Source organism: Hyla sarda, chromosome 7 (genome assembly GCF_029499605.1).
Source record: "Hyla sarda isolate aHylSar1 chromosome 7, aHylSar1.hap1, whole genome shotgun sequence".
Taxonomy (NCBI): Eukaryota; Metazoa; Chordata; class Amphibia; order Anura; family Hylidae; genus Hyla; species Hyla sarda.
Genome location: NC_079195.1, coordinates 169,109,652 through 169,128,349, shown reverse-complemented (window position 1 = coordinate 169,128,349; position 18,698 = coordinate 169,109,652). Strand labels below are relative to the sequence as shown.

At 43.2% G+C, this 18,698-nt stretch overlaps 1 protein-coding gene across 3 annotated transcripts in view; it reads right to left on the bottom strand.

Annotated features, from left to right (window-relative positions):
* The window catches only part of VSTM4 (V-set and transmembrane domain containing 4), a 60,741-nt gene that overhangs the window by 22,347 nt on the left and 19,696 nt on the right, over positions 1-18,698 (bottom strand). The window contains exon 2 of one of the 3 annotated variants that reach the window (XM_056531250.1): positions 17,773-17,906. In XM_056531250.1, coding sequence (XP_056387225.1) covers positions 17,773-17,824 — 52 coding nt within the window. In that variant the 5' untranslated portion in view covers positions 17,825-17,906. Of the gene's footprint in view, positions 1-17,772; positions 17,907-18,698 lie in introns of those variants that run through there. The other 2 variants (XM_056531251.1, XM_056531249.1) reach the window with 2 other exon arrangements.

Sequence of the window (18,698 nt, the reverse complement as noted above, 5' to 3'; positions counted from 1 at the left end):
AGTGGGTTTGGTCAATTTTAGTCTGAGGTGTATGGGCACCTTAACAGATAAGACTTAATAAGACTAGACAGTCTAAAACTCTGCCAGATTTACCACAATGGCTCAGGCAGCTTGATAAAACTGGCACAACTGTCTAGTCTAGGTTTAGACAAACCATTCATTTTCTTACTTCGCTCCTAAATTAGTTGCACAGAAGCCATGCCGCCTTGACACTTTCTATCACCAACCAATTCCTATTTGAGCAAGGTGAAAATTTTTCTAATAAGTGGCTAAAACTAATAGTAAATGTTGATCAAGTCATATAAGCCAGTTTTCTTGGGTCAGAATTTCATAGAATTTCATAAATTTGCCCCTCTATGATCCCCGAAGCTCATCGACTAAGAGGAATCCTGTGACCAACTTCATGTACCTTTGGATAGCTTCGGCATGCAAACTCAAACCCATAATTCATACTGCCTCCCAGCATTGCTGACCCTGAGATGCATCAGTATATCTATATACTGTCAATGGGTTGATAAGTCAATGGGTTGATCTGTATAATATTCATTTGTGTACAGCAGCATAAGTCCCTTTCTTGCATATATAATGGGCGATGCAGGGGGTGAGGCAGTTACATCACTACAGTATGATTTAATGTAATTTAATGTATTATTATAATAGAATTTACCAGATTACTGAAACCCTAAATTATACCAAAGAGCTATCAATTGACAGGTTATCTTCCCATTGAGCATATTTGTAACCATAGGAATAAGGCCACAAACTGACTCCTGCCGGGTAACTCTGCACAAAAGAGCCATTGTGTGATGACTGCAGCCAGTGCTTTTTCGTCATGGATAAGATTCCACCTTTTGTAAGTGCAGCTCTTACTGGGTCTACAACATTACAGTGACTGTTATTTACAGGGCTGCTTAGAAGAATAAGTTAATGTAACGTAAGTCAGCTACATATATGAAGCAATCCAAAGGACATTTTCCATATTTTGGTTAAACTGCCTTACAGTTTACAAATCACCAGCAATATTAACTATATAAAGTATATAAGGCATCATTTACGCTCACAATCTTTGCACAATAAAATTGCAAAAACATATGTTAAAATATGCATTTTCTCTGTGCAAGGAAGGGGTCAGCTAACTAAGCAACCGAATGACGCCGGAGGTTTCTCCTACAAAGCTCCAGAATAATTCCCAGCATTGTATGGTTACCCCGACAACTAAACTACCCGCCCTCCCAGCGGTATTTCCAATCATTGCTTTAAACTTTTAGTGGGAGCACACAAGTTCTAGACAGAATGGGGAACTTTGCACTACAGAAATAGTCACAATATGTCACACAAGCATTTTTTGCCATATGTTTTAACACCAAAAACATGGCATCTTTTTCTATTTGCAAAAGTGGCACATATTCTACTTGATATATGCTATAATTTTAAAATATAAACTAGCATTGGTAAACAAACTAATATTTTATTCATACAATGCATTCAGAAAGTCTAACGATTCTTTCCACCTTTTTTTTTATTTTATTTTTTTTACATTTTGTTATGTTGTGGCCTTGTGCCCAGATAAAAAACAAAGAGTCCTCCTCCCCCATCATTCTACACTTGATACCTCATAAAAACAAAGTGAAAACAGAATGTTAGAAATCTTTGCAAATTTATTGAAAAGGCAAAACTCAAATCTTGCATTGGTATAACTATTCAGACCCTTTACCCAGTACTTTTGGCAGGGATTATAACCTTCAGTCTTCTTGATTGTGATGCTCCTAGATTTGGGGATTTTCTGTCCTTGTTCGATCAGGTAAGCATCAGAACTCTGATTGGGCCATTCAAAAAACATTCACAAAGTTTTCCCTAAGCTACTCCTGTGTTGTCTTGGCTGTGTGCTTAGGGTCATTGGGGGAGATTTATCAACTTTGTGAACTTTTCCTCTACACAGGTTTTGATAAATCTCCCACATTGTCTTTTTGAAAGGTAAACCTTTGGCCCAATCTGATCTTAAAGAGAACCTGTCAAACAGAGTCAGCATAAAACTGGTGCAGACAGAGAGATACTGGGACATTATAAATTACTCTGATACGCTTGGCCAAGAGTAATCATAATTAAAAAATGCCACCAAGACCCGGTAACTAGTTATGGGGGGAGGGTGTGTGTGCTGTCTACCCTGCCAGCAATGAGTGACACATCTCTCCCTATACACAGAAAGGGAGAGGCACATCACTCAGGTAAGAAAAAAAAACCACGTCTACTGAGACCAACACTTAAATAAAAAAAAACTGGAGATAATGACATCCTGGGTATCAATGCATCATATGTTGCATTACTCCCACCTTCAGAATCCTAGATATCCCTTCAAACTCATTTTTCAGGATTAGCTGCATAAATGGCTATAATCAATCTCTTGGCATGAACATTCTTTGCTGGTTTCCAGGATTTGTCTCCTGGATCATCATAAACCCTTAATTCTACCATGCTATTTTGAACCTCATTATTGGGCTGACCCTAAACCAGAAGAGGAAGATTGTAGGGATCTTCATATTGTGAAGCAAGAGACTGTATTGATCTGTCTAAGTATCTCAACAGTAGTGTTGCCCGCGAATATTCGTAATTTGAATTTTAATTGCGAATATCGCATATTTGCGAATTCGCGAATATTGCGAATATAGCACTATTGTCAGGATTTGGCAGGCAGGAGGTGGATCCTCTGTGTCAGAGAGGGATTGGCATGGACCGTGCCGGCGGACCGGTTCTAAGTTGCTACTGGTTTTCACCAGAGCCCGCCGCAAAGAGGGATGGTCTTGCAGCGGCGGTAGCAACCAGGTCGTATCCACCTGCAACGGCTCAACCTCTCTGACTGCTGAGATAGGCGCGGTACAAGGGATTAGGCAAAAGCAAGGTCGGACGTAGCAGAAGGTCGGGGGCAGGCGGCAAGGTTCGTAGTCAATGGATATAGCAAGAGGTCAGGAACACAGTTATGGCAAACACAATAAACGCTTTCTCCAGGCACAATGGCAACAAGATCCAGCAAGGAAGTGAAGGGGAAGTGAGGATAAATAGACAGGGAGCAGGTGGAGGCTAATTAGACAGATTGGGCCAGGCACCAATCATTGGTGCACTGGCCCTTTAAATCTTAGAGAGCTGGCGCGCGCGCGCCCTATGGAGCGTGACAGCTGGGGACCGGGACAGGTAAGTGACTTGGGATGCGATTCTCGAGCGGGCACGTCCCGCTCTGCGAATCGCATCCCCGCCGGCAGTGTCAGTGCAGCGCTCCCGGTCAGCGGGTCTGACCGGGGCGCTGCAGAGAGAGGAACGCTGCGAGCGCTCCGGGGAGGAGCAAGGACCCGGAGCGCTCGGCGTAACAGTATGTCCGGATGTCGCTCCACAAGGGACGAGGACATTGGGAGCGATTGTAGAGTCTCCTTCTGGAGGACAGAGAAGTCCTGGGTATGCTCATCAATGACAGGCAGTTCAGAAGGAGTGGGAATGGGGAGGGGGGGGCAGAGGGTGAAGCTTGGCACGGGGCAGAGTGTTACCAGGACGGGGGCTATGAGGAGGCACGGCATAGTCCTGATAGGCCTTGGGGAGACCAGGTAAAGGAGGAGACACTGAGGTTTGACAGACGGGACTGGGAGCAGACATGAGGCATTTTTTGTGGCAAGAAGCACCCCAGCTCTTGATCTCCCCGGTGGTCCAGTAAAGGGTAGGAGAGTGGCGTTGGAGCCATGGCAGACCGAGGAGGACTTCAGAGGTGCAGTTGGGCAAAACAAAAAGTAACATTTTTTCTTGATGCAGTCCAATGCTCATGAGCAGGGGTTCTGTGCTGTAACGCACAGTGCAGTCCAATTTTACTCCGTTGACCGAGGAAATGTAGAGCGGCTTGGCGAGACGGGTCACAGGGATGTTGAACTTATTAACAAAAGAGGCCAAAATAAAATTTCCCGCAGAACCAGAGTCCAAGAAGGCCACAGCTGAGAAGGAGGAGTTGGCAGAAGGAGAAATCCGTACGGGCACAGTGAGACGGGGAGAAGCAGACTTCAGACCAAGAGACGCCACTCCCACGTGAGCTGGGTGCGTGCGTGCGTTTCCCAGATGTGGAGGACGAATAGGGCAATCCACCAAGAAATGTTCGGTACTAGCGCAGTACAGACATAAATTTTTATCTCTGCGGCGAGTCCTCTCTTCATGGGTCAGGCGAGACCGATCCACTTGCATAGCCTCCTCGGCGGGAGGCACAGGGGTAGATTGCAAAGGATACTGTGAGAGGGGTGCCCAGAGATCAAGGTCTTTTTCCTGGCGGAGCTCCTGGTGTCTTTCAGAAAAACGCATGTCAATGCGGGTGGCCAAATGGATAAGTTCATGCAGGTTGGCAGGAATCTCTCGTGCGGCCAGCACATCTTTGATGTTACTGGATACGCCTTTTTTAAAGGTCGCGCAGAGGGCCTCGTTGTTCCAAGATAATTCAGAAGCGAGGGTACGAAATTGGATGGCGTATTCGCCTACAGAAGAATTTCCCTGGACCAGGTTCAGCAAGGCAGTTTCGGCAGAAGAAGCTCTGGCTGGTTCCTCGAAGACACTGTGAACCTCAGCGAAGAAGGACTGTACAGTGGCGGTGACAGGATCATCGCGGTCCCAGAGCGGTGTGGCCCATGACAGGGCCTTCCCAGACAGGAGACTAACCACGAAAGCCACCTTCGACCGTTCTGTAGGAAATTGGTCCGACAACATCTCCAAATGTAGGGAACATTGTGACAGGAAACCACGGCAGAGTCCAGAGTCCCCATCAAATTTGTCCGGCGGGGACAAGCGGAGGCTAGGAGCGGCCGCTTGCTGTGGAGGAGGTGCAGGAGCCGGCGGAGGAGATGGTTGCTGCTGTAGCTGTGACTGAAGTTGCTGTAGCATGGCGGTCAAGTGCGACAGCTGGTGACCTTGTTGGGCGATCAGTCGGGATTGCTGGGCGACCACCGTGGATATGTCAGCGAGACTTGGCAGCGGCATCTCAGCGGGATCCATGGCCGGATCTACTGTCAGAATTCGGCAGGCAGGAGGTGGATCCTCTGTGTCAGAGAGGGATTGGCGTGGACAGTGCCGGCGGACCGGTTCTAAGTTGCTACTGGTTTTCACCAGAGCCCGCCGCAAAGCGGGATGGTCTTGCAGTGGCGGTAGCAACCAGGTCGTATCCTCCGGCAACGGCTCAACCTCTCTGACTGCTCAGATAGGCGCGGTACAAGGGATTAGGCAAAAGCAAGGTCGGACGTAGCAGAAGGTCGGGGCAGGCAGCAAGGTTCGTAGTCAATGGATATAGCAAGAGGTCAGGAACACAGTTATGGCAAACACAATAAACGCTTTCTCCAGGCACAATGGCAACAAGATCCGGCAAGGAAGTGAAGGGGAAGTGAGGTTAAATAGACAGGGAGCAGGTGGAGGCTAATTAGACAGATTGGGCCAGGCACCAATCATTGGTGCACTGGCCCTTTAAATCTTAGAGAGCTGGCGCGCGCGCGCCCTAAGGTGCGGAGCCGCGCGCGCCAGGACGTGACAGCCGGGGACCGGGACAAGTAAGTGACTTGGGATGCGATTCGCGAGCGGGCGCGTCCCGCTATGCGAATTGCATCCCCACTGGCAGTGTCAGTACAGCGCTCCCGGTCACCGGGTCTGACCGATGCGCTGCAGAGAGAGGAACGCTGCGAGCACTCCAGGGAGGAGCAGGGACCCGGAGCACTCGGCGTAACAACTATATATTCGCAATTAAGAATATTTGCTTTTTTTTGGTTCATAGTACACATCTCTGTGCTCTTCGCATTTGCGCATATTCGTGAATATTGAGCCCTCCCTTCTTTAATGGTATAGGGAACTAATGGGCTAGTCTAGTGCACTCTCTGTGATCTTTTTCCCCGTTGAAACCAATAGGCCCATTTTGGTCTATGGGGGATCTCTTTGGTCTATGGGTATCTCTAAGATAAGCAGGAGGGTCTTGGCAGTACAATGGATGGGAGACCGTGTGGTGGTTTGAGTCCTGGGGTGGAACGGAGTGTTAAATTTTTGTGGTTTAACTTTTTTACTCGTGATTGACAAATGTAGGTCAATTGGCAATTAAGAAAGCCTTTGAACCGTGGGAACTAGGTGTGTGTGTAAGGCTGGGTATTTATCAAAACCTGTCCAGAGGAAAAGTTTCTGAGTTGCCCATAGCAACCAATCAGATCGCTTCTTTCATTTAGCAGAGGCCTTGTGAAAAATGCGATTTGATTGGTTGCTATGGGCAACTCAGCAGCTTTTCCAGGAAAGTAAAGTTAAACCACAACACTGCAACACTCCATCCCACCCTGGGACTTGAACCACCACACGGTCTCCCATCCACTATACTGTTGAGACTCTCCTGCTTATCTTACAGCTTTCTATACTGTGAGATCCCCATAGACCACAATGGGCCTATTGGTTTCAACAGGCAGAAAAATCACAGAGTTAATGCACTAGCCCATAAGTTCACTATAACGAAGGGAGGGCTCAATTTTCGCGAATATGCGCAGCTATTTTCCATTATACACATATATTTTTGCATATGCGCATAAAAAAAAGCAAATATAATTCGTCCATATATTCGCGAAATATCGTGAATTCGAATATGGCCTATGCCGCTCATCACTACTCAACAGAACATAAAGTATAAACCTTGGACAAAGCTTGCCACATAGTTTTCCCAACCTAATGATTTTGGTAGATAACCAAACTATGTTTCCTACCTTAAACCTATGATACTTACAGTGGAGATCAGAATTTTGTTTAGGAGAATATGTAGCAGCACCTGAAGCCTCCTGAACCTTGTTCCAAAGAGACCCCAGCATCCTCACTCTTTGTTCCAATGATGGAACCTGACAACCCATATTACAAGTAACGTTACCTTGGTATAAGATTTTTTGGGGATTTTGTATCTCATTTTCCATTTAACTATCTATATTTTTAAATAATTCTGAAATCTTGCAATTGCTATTCTTATCAATAGGCTTAAAAGTGAGCTGAGACTACTTGTTTTCAGTGTCCTCCTTATCATCACATGCAGAATTATAGTTTACTTATTACAGTAGACACATTAGACAATAGATCATGTTCTCACCCTGCACTTTCCTGTGAAAAGGCTTCTGCAAAGATTAGACTGAATAGGTGTTTTTTCTGCTGAATATCGTATATGTTTTTTAAAGGTAAAAAAAGGCTTCAATCGCCTTGGGAGACCAAACTGCTGGGTTAGATCCCTGCTTGATAAGTACTGTAATAGTGTCCACTATCGAAGAAAAAAGCTTCATAACCCTTCTATAATAGTTAGAAAAACCTATAAAAACCAGTGCACAGCTGTCACGTATGGAAAGGGAATAATTGAGGTCTGCACTCACCCACAGCCCCTGTCTCTGCCTATTGCGTATCCGCCCTAAGCAATGGATCCACAACCCATGAAGACGGTCCTAAATAAGGTGCTGGGGCCTCAAGTCAAAATAACAAACTACATGTACACAGTAAAGGGTCAGGGAAACAGACAGGAATACAAAGGTAAATATGCACTATAACAATACTCAAGGGAGAAAAACCAGGGAAACCAAGAGGACAGTCATATGCATAGATGAGAACCTGAGAGCAATACAAAGACAGAGCCAGGGTGACAAATACCAGGTAGTCAAGAGGAATGCAGATACAGGATATAAACCCTAGCCACTGGAACAAAGTTCTTTCACAGGCGAGGTATATACGCACACTGCAGGTTTATATAGGCAGCGGAGCAAGTGTGGTCACACAAGTTATCAGATTGGCAAAAGAGACAGAACAACAGATAGGTCAGAGTGTAACCACTGCAACTCAACTCAGTACACAAACAGAACATTTAAAGAGACACAGATATTACAACAGAATTAAGATTAAAAGGAAGTGCCCAGTCCTAAATCACATGCTCCTTAAAGAGAATGTGTCATCAGAAAATACCTTTTGTTTAAATCAAGATTTTTTGTAACAATATTTTTAAATAATTTTTGGTGATGTTTTTTTCTCATTGTATTATCTGTATTTTAAAATAGTCCTTTAATCTTACAATTTCCATTCTAGCCCCAGAGACAGGCTGAATAAGAAACAATATGCCCAACACTTGCACAGAAGTAAGTGTCCTAGGAAGCACCAGCTCACACCAACAATCACTACTAAACACCACTAAATCCGGCATGGAAACTTACTGCCAGCTAAAATGAAAAGACAGGAGATAATAATATGGCAAGTATGAATCTTTAATGCATAACATTATCTTGCCAACAGTTCTTACCACCTAAACAAATGGGCACATTTCCATGGTTGGGTTGTGTCAATTGTTCTGGTGCAGTTATTTCCCACACTATTTCCACATGTTCCTCAGATGTTATAAAAACTACAACTCCCAAAGGCTGTCCTGGCATGCTGGGAGTTTTAGTTATGCAACAACTGGAGGCTCACTGGTTAGAAAACACTGCTCTAGTGTCCTTAGTTTCTACCAGCAGTAGGCTGGATTTCACAGGCTGAGTATCGATGTAATACTGAAAGTTGTGCTATGCTGCAATACAGATGCACTGCAGCATAACCTAACAAGTAAAAAGTAAAAAAGTAGGCAGCTGGACTCCTACTGCCATGGCAACCATCAGGAACCCTGTGGTAGAGTCAACCAAGGGGGCAGGGGGAGGCCCCTCCCCCTTTCAATTCTGTAAATGCAGTGGTGAGCACTTTCCCCTTTCTATTGCTAATACCTCTACCTATACCAAGCATTCTGAAATAATGACCCCTAAATCAATTTCCTCAGATACTGAAGTTAGGACTACCAAACATTCTATACTCTGCCCTTGTTTTTTTTTTACGTCATAGTAGCATTATCTTGCACTTTTGCTCGTTAATGTAGGGTCACACGTAGCGCATCTGCAGCGTATTCACTACTGACTGTCCAGAGAGTGTGCCTCCTGCTGTGCTCATGTGTCCTGCTGTGCTCATGTGTCCTGCTGTGCTCATGTGTCCTGCTGTGCTCATGTGTCCGCCGCTATGAGTAGACACACAGGGATCTGCAAGTTTATTAATACATCTTCTAAGTAGGAGTGTCAGAAGCCTTATTTAAATCTAGATAAGGGATATCTACTGCACCTCCGCCATCTATTATTTTAGTCACCCAGTCAAAAAAAATCAATAACAATAGTTTGACATGATCTCCCTGAAGTAATCCCATGTTGTTTCTTATCTTGCAATCGATGGGATTTTAGATGTTCCACAACCCTATTGTCCCAGATACATGATTGAGCTGATATCTATCTAATTACCTTCTCCATATCTATGCAAAAATAAAGACATTGTTAGTTATACAGTATCTTCGTAAAATCTGTCTGTCTGGACCAGCAGAGTATGGAGCTGACAGATTTCCTTCAAGGGCCTACAGCTCCATGATAGAGCCACAAAAAAAAATGTAAACAGGCTATAACAGCCTACATTGCAAATTCACTAGGTCAGCTTAAGAACTGCAGCATTGCCGTAATGTATAATGCTCATGTCATTGAGATTGGCTGCCCTGCCCTTCCCTCAGTTCCTCACCAATGGCATCGTAGCCAACTTACCTGCCTTGCTGTGTGAACTCTGATTAATTAAAGATAAGAATTAAAAAGCCGTGACTTCTGAGTTATAAAACAGTTTAATTAGCAGATTTTGGGTGCGTTCCCACCTGGCGTATACGCAGCGTATTTCACGCTGCACAAAATTTACGGCAGCAGCGGGAAATACGCTGTGTATTCCTTGCTCACTATACACACAGGGCTTTCTGTCAGCAGCCCTATGTGTGTAGTGAGTTTTGGAGGCGGGGCCGTGTGCCGCCATGACTGTGATGCGTGGCTCCGCCTCCAAAACTCACTGCGCACATAGGGCTGCTACTGGAAAGCCCTGTTTGTATAGTGAGCAAGGAATACGCAGCGTATTTCCCGCTTCTGCCATAAATTTTGCCAGGTGGGAACGCACCCTTTGAGTGTTTTCCTTTTTTAACTCATCAAAACAACAACAAAAAAAAACTTGTATAGTACATAGGGAGTAGGGTATAAGGTTGTATGCATAATGTCATCTGCAATATGAATAAAAAAAGATTAGAAAAAGGCTGTTTCTGGGCCTTGGTGCACAGTGACATACATCTACTTGTGTATTGAGTCTATAAAGTGAGCACACTCACTTTATAGATGGTGAATGATGGTTCCTATTAGCGGCCAATGCTCACAGTCAATGACTGAAATCAGTGATGGCATTTAAGAGGTTTGTTACAGGAGCTGGATCTAGAAGCACTTAAAAAGTGTAAAAAAAAAAAAAAAAACCCCCCCAAAAACATCTTAATAAAAATCAAGTTTTAAAATATAAACATATTTATTATTGCCATGTGTGAAATGGTCGTCAATATTAACATTATTGATCCTTATTGCTGATTTATGGTCACATCTCATATAAATATAAATTGATACCAATAAAAACTATAGTTTACAGCGCAAAAAATGAGCCCTCCAATATCTCCATAGATATTTTAAAAAAAGTTATAGGGGTCAGAATAGGGCAATTTTTACCCCTTAAGGACTTAGCCCTTTTTCACTTTAAGGACTCGGCCGTTTTTTGCAATTCTGACCACTGTCACTTTAAACATTAATAACTCTGGAATGCTTTTAGTTATCATTCTGATTCCAAGATAGTTTTTTCGTGACATATTTTACTTTAACATAGTGGTAACATTTTATGGTAAATTGCATCCTTTCTTGGTGAAAAATCCCAAAATTTTATGACAAAAAATTTAAATTTTGCATTTTTCTAACTTTGAAGCTCTCTGCTTGTAAGGAAAATGAATATTCAAAATAATTTTTTCTTTGCTTCACATATACAATATGTCTACTTTATGTTTGCATCATAAAATGTATGAGTTTTTACTTTTGGAAGACACCAGAGGGCTTCAAAGTTCAGCAGCAATTTTCCAATTTTTTCACAACATTTTCAAACTCGATAATTTTCAGGGACCAGTTCAGTTTTGAAGTGGATTTGAAGGGTCTTCATATTAGAAATACCCCATAAATGACCCCATTATAAAAACTGCACCCCCAAAGTATTCAAAATGACATTCAGTAAGTGTTTTAACCCTTTAGGTGTTTCACAGGAATAGCAGCAAAGTGAAGCAGAAAATTCACAATCTTCATTTTTTACACTCGCATGTTCTTGTAGACCCAATTTTTTAATTTTTACAAGTGGTGAAAGGAGAAAATTTTTACTTGTATTTGTAGCTCAATTTCTCTCGAGTAAGCACATACCTCATATGTCTATGTAAAGTGTTCGGCGGGCGCAGTAGAGGGCTCAGAAGGGAAGGAGCGACAAGTGGATTTTGGAGAGAACATTTTTCTGAAATGGTTCTTGGGGGGCATGTCACCTTTAGGAAGCCCCTAGGGTGTCAAAACAGCAAAAAAAATATAAAAACACATGGCATACCATTTTGGAAACTAGACCCCTCGGGGAACGTAACAAGGGATAAAGTGAGCCTTAATACCCCAAAGGTGTTTCATGACTTTTGCAAATGTAAAAAAAAAAAATAATAATTTTTACCTAAAATGCTTGTTTCCCCAAAAATTTAACATTTTTAAAAAGGGTAATAGCAGCTCCCGGGGTCCACGTCCCGCACCCGCTCACGTCCTCCAGAAGAGAGGCGGAGCGGGTTGCAGGAGTGACACCTGCAGCAGGTGCCCTGATTGGACGGCCGGTAAATGGGCCGACGAATCAGGGCGATCGTGAGGTGGCACCAGTGCCACCTCACCCTTGCTGGCTATGGCTGTCCGGGGCCGTCAGAGACACTGGAGACCCGATTGACCCGGAATCGCCGCAGATCGCTGGACTGAATTTTCCATCGCCGACATGGGGGGGGGGGGCATAATGACCCCCCTGGGCGATATGCCGGGATGCCTGCTGAACGATTTCAGCAGGCATCCGACACTGGTCCCCAACCGGCTAGCGGTGGGGACCGGAATTCCCACGGGCGTATGGATACGCCCTGCGTCCTTAAGGACAAAAAAAAAAGGACTCGGAATGCAGGGCGTATCCATACGCCCTGCGTCCTGAAGAGGTTAAGCATATTTATTTTGGTAGATAAAAGGTGTCAAATTAAAATTTATGTCTCTTAAAAATTTAAATTGGCAACTAGGACAAATCAGGTTGTGTCCTTAAGGGGATAAAGGTAATAATAGTAATCAGAACTAGTAAACTGCAACACTGAAATCGGAAAAGGGCAGCTTAAAGGGGTTATCCAGGGATAGAAAAACAGTGCTGATCTCTTTAAAAAAAAAAAAAAAAAAAGCACCACCCCTGTCCTCAGGCTATGTATGGTATTGCAGCACAGTTTCATAGAAGTGAATGGAGCCAAGTTGTAATACTACATTCAACATGAGGGCAATAGTTGTACTGTTTTTGGAAAAATAATAACTCTGTGTTTATATCACTGGATAACCCCTTTAATTATTTTATTAAGCTTTTGCCTCAGGTTTCTCAACCCTTTTCATGCCTGTGCCTAATGTGATATTGACAATGCTCCTCCCTTTCATGACATTGTCAAGAAGAGGCAGGGCATGGATGGCATTAAAATTATATTCTATATATTGTATATTCTGTAAGTCATTTAATTGAAAAAGAAAAGCTATCTTTTTCTTTAACTCCTTAAGCACATGCGCCATAAATGTACGGTGCTGCATAGCAATACTTCATGCACAGTGGCGTACATTCACTGCACGGCTGTGAAGCAAGCGCAGGAGCTTCGCTCGCTTCATTCACGGCGGGTCCCAGTGGCTGTCAGACCCGTTGGGCTGCGGACCCACCCGTAATGGCGGACATCAGCAATCGCACTTAACCTCTCAGATGCTGTGGTCAATACAGATCACAGCATTTGCGGCAGTGTGGCATTTAAATCGCTCGCGGATCAGATAAGCCAAGATGTCGGTTGGAGGTCCCCTCACCTGCCTCCGTCCTTCTCCCTGGATCTTCTGCATGGATCTGCCTGCCAGCAGACCAGAGCAGATCGCTGATAATACTGATCAGTGCACTGAACAGTATTAGCAATCTAATAATTGCTATAAATAGTCCCCTATGGGGACTAAAAGTTTGAAATAAATGTTAAACAAAAGATTTAAAAAAAAGTGAAAAAAATTTGAAATCACCCCTTTTCCCCAAATTAATGCAAAAAAGCATAAAAAAAGATACATAATAAACATACCTGGTATCGATGTGTGCGAAAATGTTCAAACGTGTTCAAACTATAAAATGTTATAAAATGTTAATGATCCCCTACAGTGAATGGCGTAAACTTAAAAAAAATCTAAAATTTCAGCTTTTTTGTCACATCAAACTGCAAACAATATTAATAAAAAGCAATTAAAAAGTCTCAAATACGCAAAAGTGGTACTAAAACTACAAATCAAGGCACAAAAAATTAGCCCTCACACATCCCTGAATACGGAAAAATAAGAAAGTTAGAGGTGGTCAAAATTGGGCAATTTTAAACATAGTGATTTAAAAAAAAAAAATGGAGATTTTTTAAAAGCAGTACATTAATAGAAATGTATGTAACCATGGGTTACATTTTAATAGTATTGACCCAGTAAAGTGTACAGTGTGAAAACAAACCCCCCAAAATTTGCAAACACACCAAATTTGTTTAAACGCCAAAAATTTACCATACATTTTAGGGTAAAATGAGCGATGTCATTGCAAAGTACAAATGGTCATGCAAAAAACAAGCCCTTATATGTGTCTGTGAATGGAAATATAAAAGAGTTATGGATTTTAGAAGGCGAGGAGGAAAAAAATGAAAATGCAAAAATAAAATTGGCCTGGTCCTTAACCCCTTAAGGACCAAGGGCGTACAGGTACGCCTTTGCTCCCTGGTACTTAAGGACCAAGGGCGTACCTGTACGCCTGTGGAATTTCGATCAGCAGGCACCCCCCACAAATGCCCGGGGGGGTCATCAGACCCCCCACGTCGGCGATTGCCGCAAATCGCAAGTAAATTCACACTTACGATTTGCGGCTTTTCCTGGTCATACGGGTCTATAGTGACCTGGTGACCCGGAATATAATGGGGATCGCGGTTGTCCAAGACACCCACGATCCCCCTGAACAGATAGGAGTGAGGTAGAAGGGGTGCCACCCCTCCTATCCCTGCTATTGGTGGTCTAGACGCGACCAACAATAGCAGATCGGGGGCGAGGGGCTTTACTTTCGGTTTCCCCATTCTGCCCACCCACAATACCCGGGGCAGAACGGGGAACTGACAGAGGACCGGCGCCGACGTCCACTTTCCCCTGTGCGCGAGGCTGCGGGCGACCATCGGTGGAGGAGATCGGAGTTCGGCGATGTCGTGCGGCAGGCTCCCTGGATCCGACGGAAGTCGGTACGTTGCCTAGCAACATCTGGAGGGTACAGTTTGAGACCACTATATGGTGGTCTCTAAACTGTAACCCTTCAGATGTTGCAAAACTACAACTCCCAGCATGCCCAGACAGCTGTTTGGGCATGCAGGGATTCGTAGTTTTGCAACAGATGGAGGGCCCCAGTTTGGAGATCACTGGCAGTGATCTCTAACTGTGGCCCTTTAGATGTTGCCAAACTGCAACTCCTAGCATGCCCAAACAGCAGTTTGCTGTCTGGGCATGCTGGGATCGGTAGTTTTGCAACAGCTGGAGGTCCACAGTTTGAAGATCTCTAAATTGTAGCCCTACAGATGTTACAAAACTGCAAATCCCAGCATGCCCAAACAGCAAACAGCTGTCTAGGCATGCGGGGAGTTGTAGCTGTGTACCTCCAGCTGTTGCATAACTTCATCTCCCAGCATGCCCTTTGGCGATCAGTACATGCTGGGAGTTGTAGTTTTGCAACAGCTGGAGGCACACTGGCTGGTAAATACTGAGTTAGGTAACAGAACCTAACTGAAGGTTTTCCAACCAGTGTGCCTCCAGCTGTTGCAAAAGTACAACTCCCAGCATGCACTGTCTGTCAGTGTATGCTGGGAGTTGTAGTTTTGAAGCAGCTGGAGGTTTGCCCCCCCCATGTGAACATACAGGGTACATTCACACGTGCAGGTTTACAGTAAGTTTCCTGCTTCAAGTATGAGCTGCGGCAAATTTTTCGCCGCAGCGCATAGTCCTAGCGGTAAGCTTACTGTAAACCGCTGCCAGTGTGAATGTACCCTAAAAACACTACACTACACTAACACATAATAAAGGAAAACACTACATATATACCCCCTTACACTGTCCCCCCAATAAAAATGAAAAATGTATTGTACGGCAGTGTTTCCAAAACGAAGCCTCCACCTGTTGCAAAACAACAACTCCCAGCATTTCCGGACAGCTACTGACTGTCCAGGCATGCTGATAGTTTAGCAACAGCTGGAGGCACCCTGTTTGGGAATCACTGGCGTAGAATACCGCTATATCCACCCCTATGCAATCCCTAATTTAGTCCTCAAATGCGCATGGCACTCTCTCACTTCGGAGCCCTGTCGTATTTCAAGGAAACAGTTTAGGGCCACATATGGGGTATTCCCGTACTTGGGAGAAATTTTTTTAAAAATTATTTTACACTGACATGCTGATATTGCCCCATACTTTTTATTTTCACAAGAGGTAAAAGGAAAAAAAGACCCCCAAAATTTGTTATGCAATTTCTCCTGAGTATGGAAATACCCCATATGTGGGCGTAAAATGCTCGGGGGGCGCACAACAAGGCTCAGGAGTGAGAGCGCATCATGTACATTTCAGTCCTAAACTGGGGATTTGCGCTGATTTTACAGCGGTTCTGACATAAACGCAAAAAAATAAATACCGACATGTGACCCCATTTTGGAAACTACACCCCTCACGGAACGTAACAAGGGGTATAGTGAGCCTTAACACCCCACAGGTGTTTGACGAATTTTCATTAAAGTTGGATGAGAAAATGAAAAAACTAATTTTTTCACTAAAATGCTGGTGTTATCCTAAATTTTTCATTTTCACAAGGGAAAATAGGAAAAAAGCCCCCCAAAATTTGTAGCCCCATTTCTTCTGAGTAAGAACACACCCCATATGTGGATGTAAAGTCCTCTGCGGGCGCACTACAATACTCAGAAGAGAAGGAGCGCCATTGGGATTTTGAAGAGAAAATGTGTCCGGAATTGAAGGCCACATGTGTTTACAAAGCCCCCATGGTACCAGAACAGTGGACCCCCCCACATGTGACCCCATTTTGGAAACTACACCCCTCACTTAATGTAATAAGGGGTACAGTGAGCATTTACGCCCCACAGGGGTCTGACAGATTTTTGGAACAGTGGTCTGTGAAAATGAAAAATAAATTTTTAATTTGCTCAGCCCACTGTTCCAAAGATCTGTCAAACGCCAGTGGGGTGCAAATGCTCACTGCACCCCTTATTCAATTCTGTGAGGGGTGTAGTTTGCAAAAGGGGGTCACATGTGGGGGGGGGGGTCCACTGTTCTATCACCACTGGGGGGGGGGGGGGGTTTTGTAAACGCACATGGCCCCTGACTTCCATTCCAAACAAATTCACTCTTCAAAAGCTCAATGGCGCTCCTCCTCTTCTGAGCATTGTAGTTCGACCGCAGAGCACTTGACGTCCACACATGGGATATTTCCATACTCAGAAGAATTGGGGTTACAAATTTTGGGGGTCATTTTCTCCTATTACCCCTTGTAAAAATGTTAAATTTGGGGAAAAACCAGCATTTTAGTGAAAAATTTTTTTTTTCATTTACACATACAACTTTAACAAACATTTTGAAGCCCTCTAATGTCTTCAGAAAGGAAAAACATGTCAACTTTATGATGCAAACATAAAGTAGACATATTGTAAATGTGAATCAATATATAATTCATTTGGAATGTTCATTTTTTTTTACAAGCAGAGAGCTTCAAAGTTATAAAAATGCAAAATTTTTAACATTTTCATGACATTTTGGAATTTTTTCACCAAGAAAGGATGTAAGTATCAATGAAAATTTACCACTAACATAAAGACCTTGAGAAAGGCTACACAGCCAAAACGTGTCGGTCCATGTTTTAATATCATTTACTACCCTGACAAAAGACAAAATAAAAGCTTGTGTTTTATATCTACTGATGTGTCTGGAAGTGCTGAGGGAGCTTCAATCGAAGTGATTTACTCCTTTCTATAAAGTAGAATATGTCACGAAAAATCTATGTTGGAATCAAATTCATAAGTAAAAGCATTTAAGAGTTATTAATGCATAAAGTCGTCAGATGTGAAAAAAATGCTCTGGTCCTTAAGGTCATAATGGGCTTTGTCCCCAAGGGGTTAAATTAGACACCTGCCAGAAAAACTGTGCAATTGAAAAGAAAAAGTGATCAAATGTTCACGCGACTCAGATATAAACTAACAAGATTTCAACTATGTAAACTATGAGAAAACTAAAGATGTCTGCTGCCACTATTTGGAACTTTCTGTATGTGAGGCCTATAGATAATAGGTAGTAATCAGTGAGCAATGTGATGGAATACAATTTAATGTGATGTAATGATGTGTAAAACTTTATGGTAGCTTTCCTCCAGAGTAGAAACCTTCACTCATTGTAAAGCACTGGATGACGTACACGATGGGGTAGCACAAACCTCCTCCTCAGATTGCTTTATAAAGTCTAGATAAACACACGTACATTCCAAGTATGTTTGCAATTAGAAACTACCAGTTTTATAGGAAAAATAAGTGTAAAACTTACTTACTTGCTATGAGAACTTGGCTCAAAAAGGCAGATGCTACTAAACAGTAGGCCATTGTGATGTCTTCAGCTCCTTAAAAACTTCTTCTGTAGACACAAAGAGACAGGACGGGAGGGAGATGAATGGGGGTGGCCTTCCTTGGGAAAGAGGCAGAACGATTTTATTCAAAGAGAAAAAAACACACACACACTCCATAGTTCTCTGTGATAGAGGAACATTGAATAAAAGAAGGGAAATAAAATAGTAGTGTAGTTATTGGCAATTGCCATCTTCGTTCTGCGGAACATTTTTGTGGAATGTTGTGGAATGCCTGCATAGCTTTCCCTTATACCCACTAGGCAGCATGAAAGCATTAACCCCTGTGTCCTTCTTAGTGTGGTCTTACTGGCAAAAGAGGATGGAAACGTCTTGTGAACAAGCTGCCGAGAGACTGCTGCTTCTCAATCTTGTTTTGCTGGCTCCTAAACTGCCCACCAGCTCTGATCATATTTAGCAGATGTGATATGACGATATTGTATGCTTGCTCTCTTCACACGTTTTTTTACTACATTCAGTGTGTACACCAGGAAAGCTCCTGGCACAGACCATCCATGGAACCCTATTAACCTGACATATGCCAAAACACAGTCCTACAGACATAGGCTGGTCCCATGCGTGTTCTTTTGAGAAACATATTCCACTGTATAAATATAGGTAGCATATTTCAGAGCCTTTCATTGTAGGTATATGTCAGGTAATCATACCAACTTATTCCTCTCATGAAAGAAGTTAGAAAAGTGTGAACATAGCATGTAGCCTGTTTGGTCTAGTTCACACTCTGCATTTCATTCAGTGTTTTATTTAAATGAATTGTCCATTGAAGAGTTATATTTAACAAATGTGCCCAGGCTGCATAAATAAACAAAGAAACAAAAAAAAATTCTATTCAC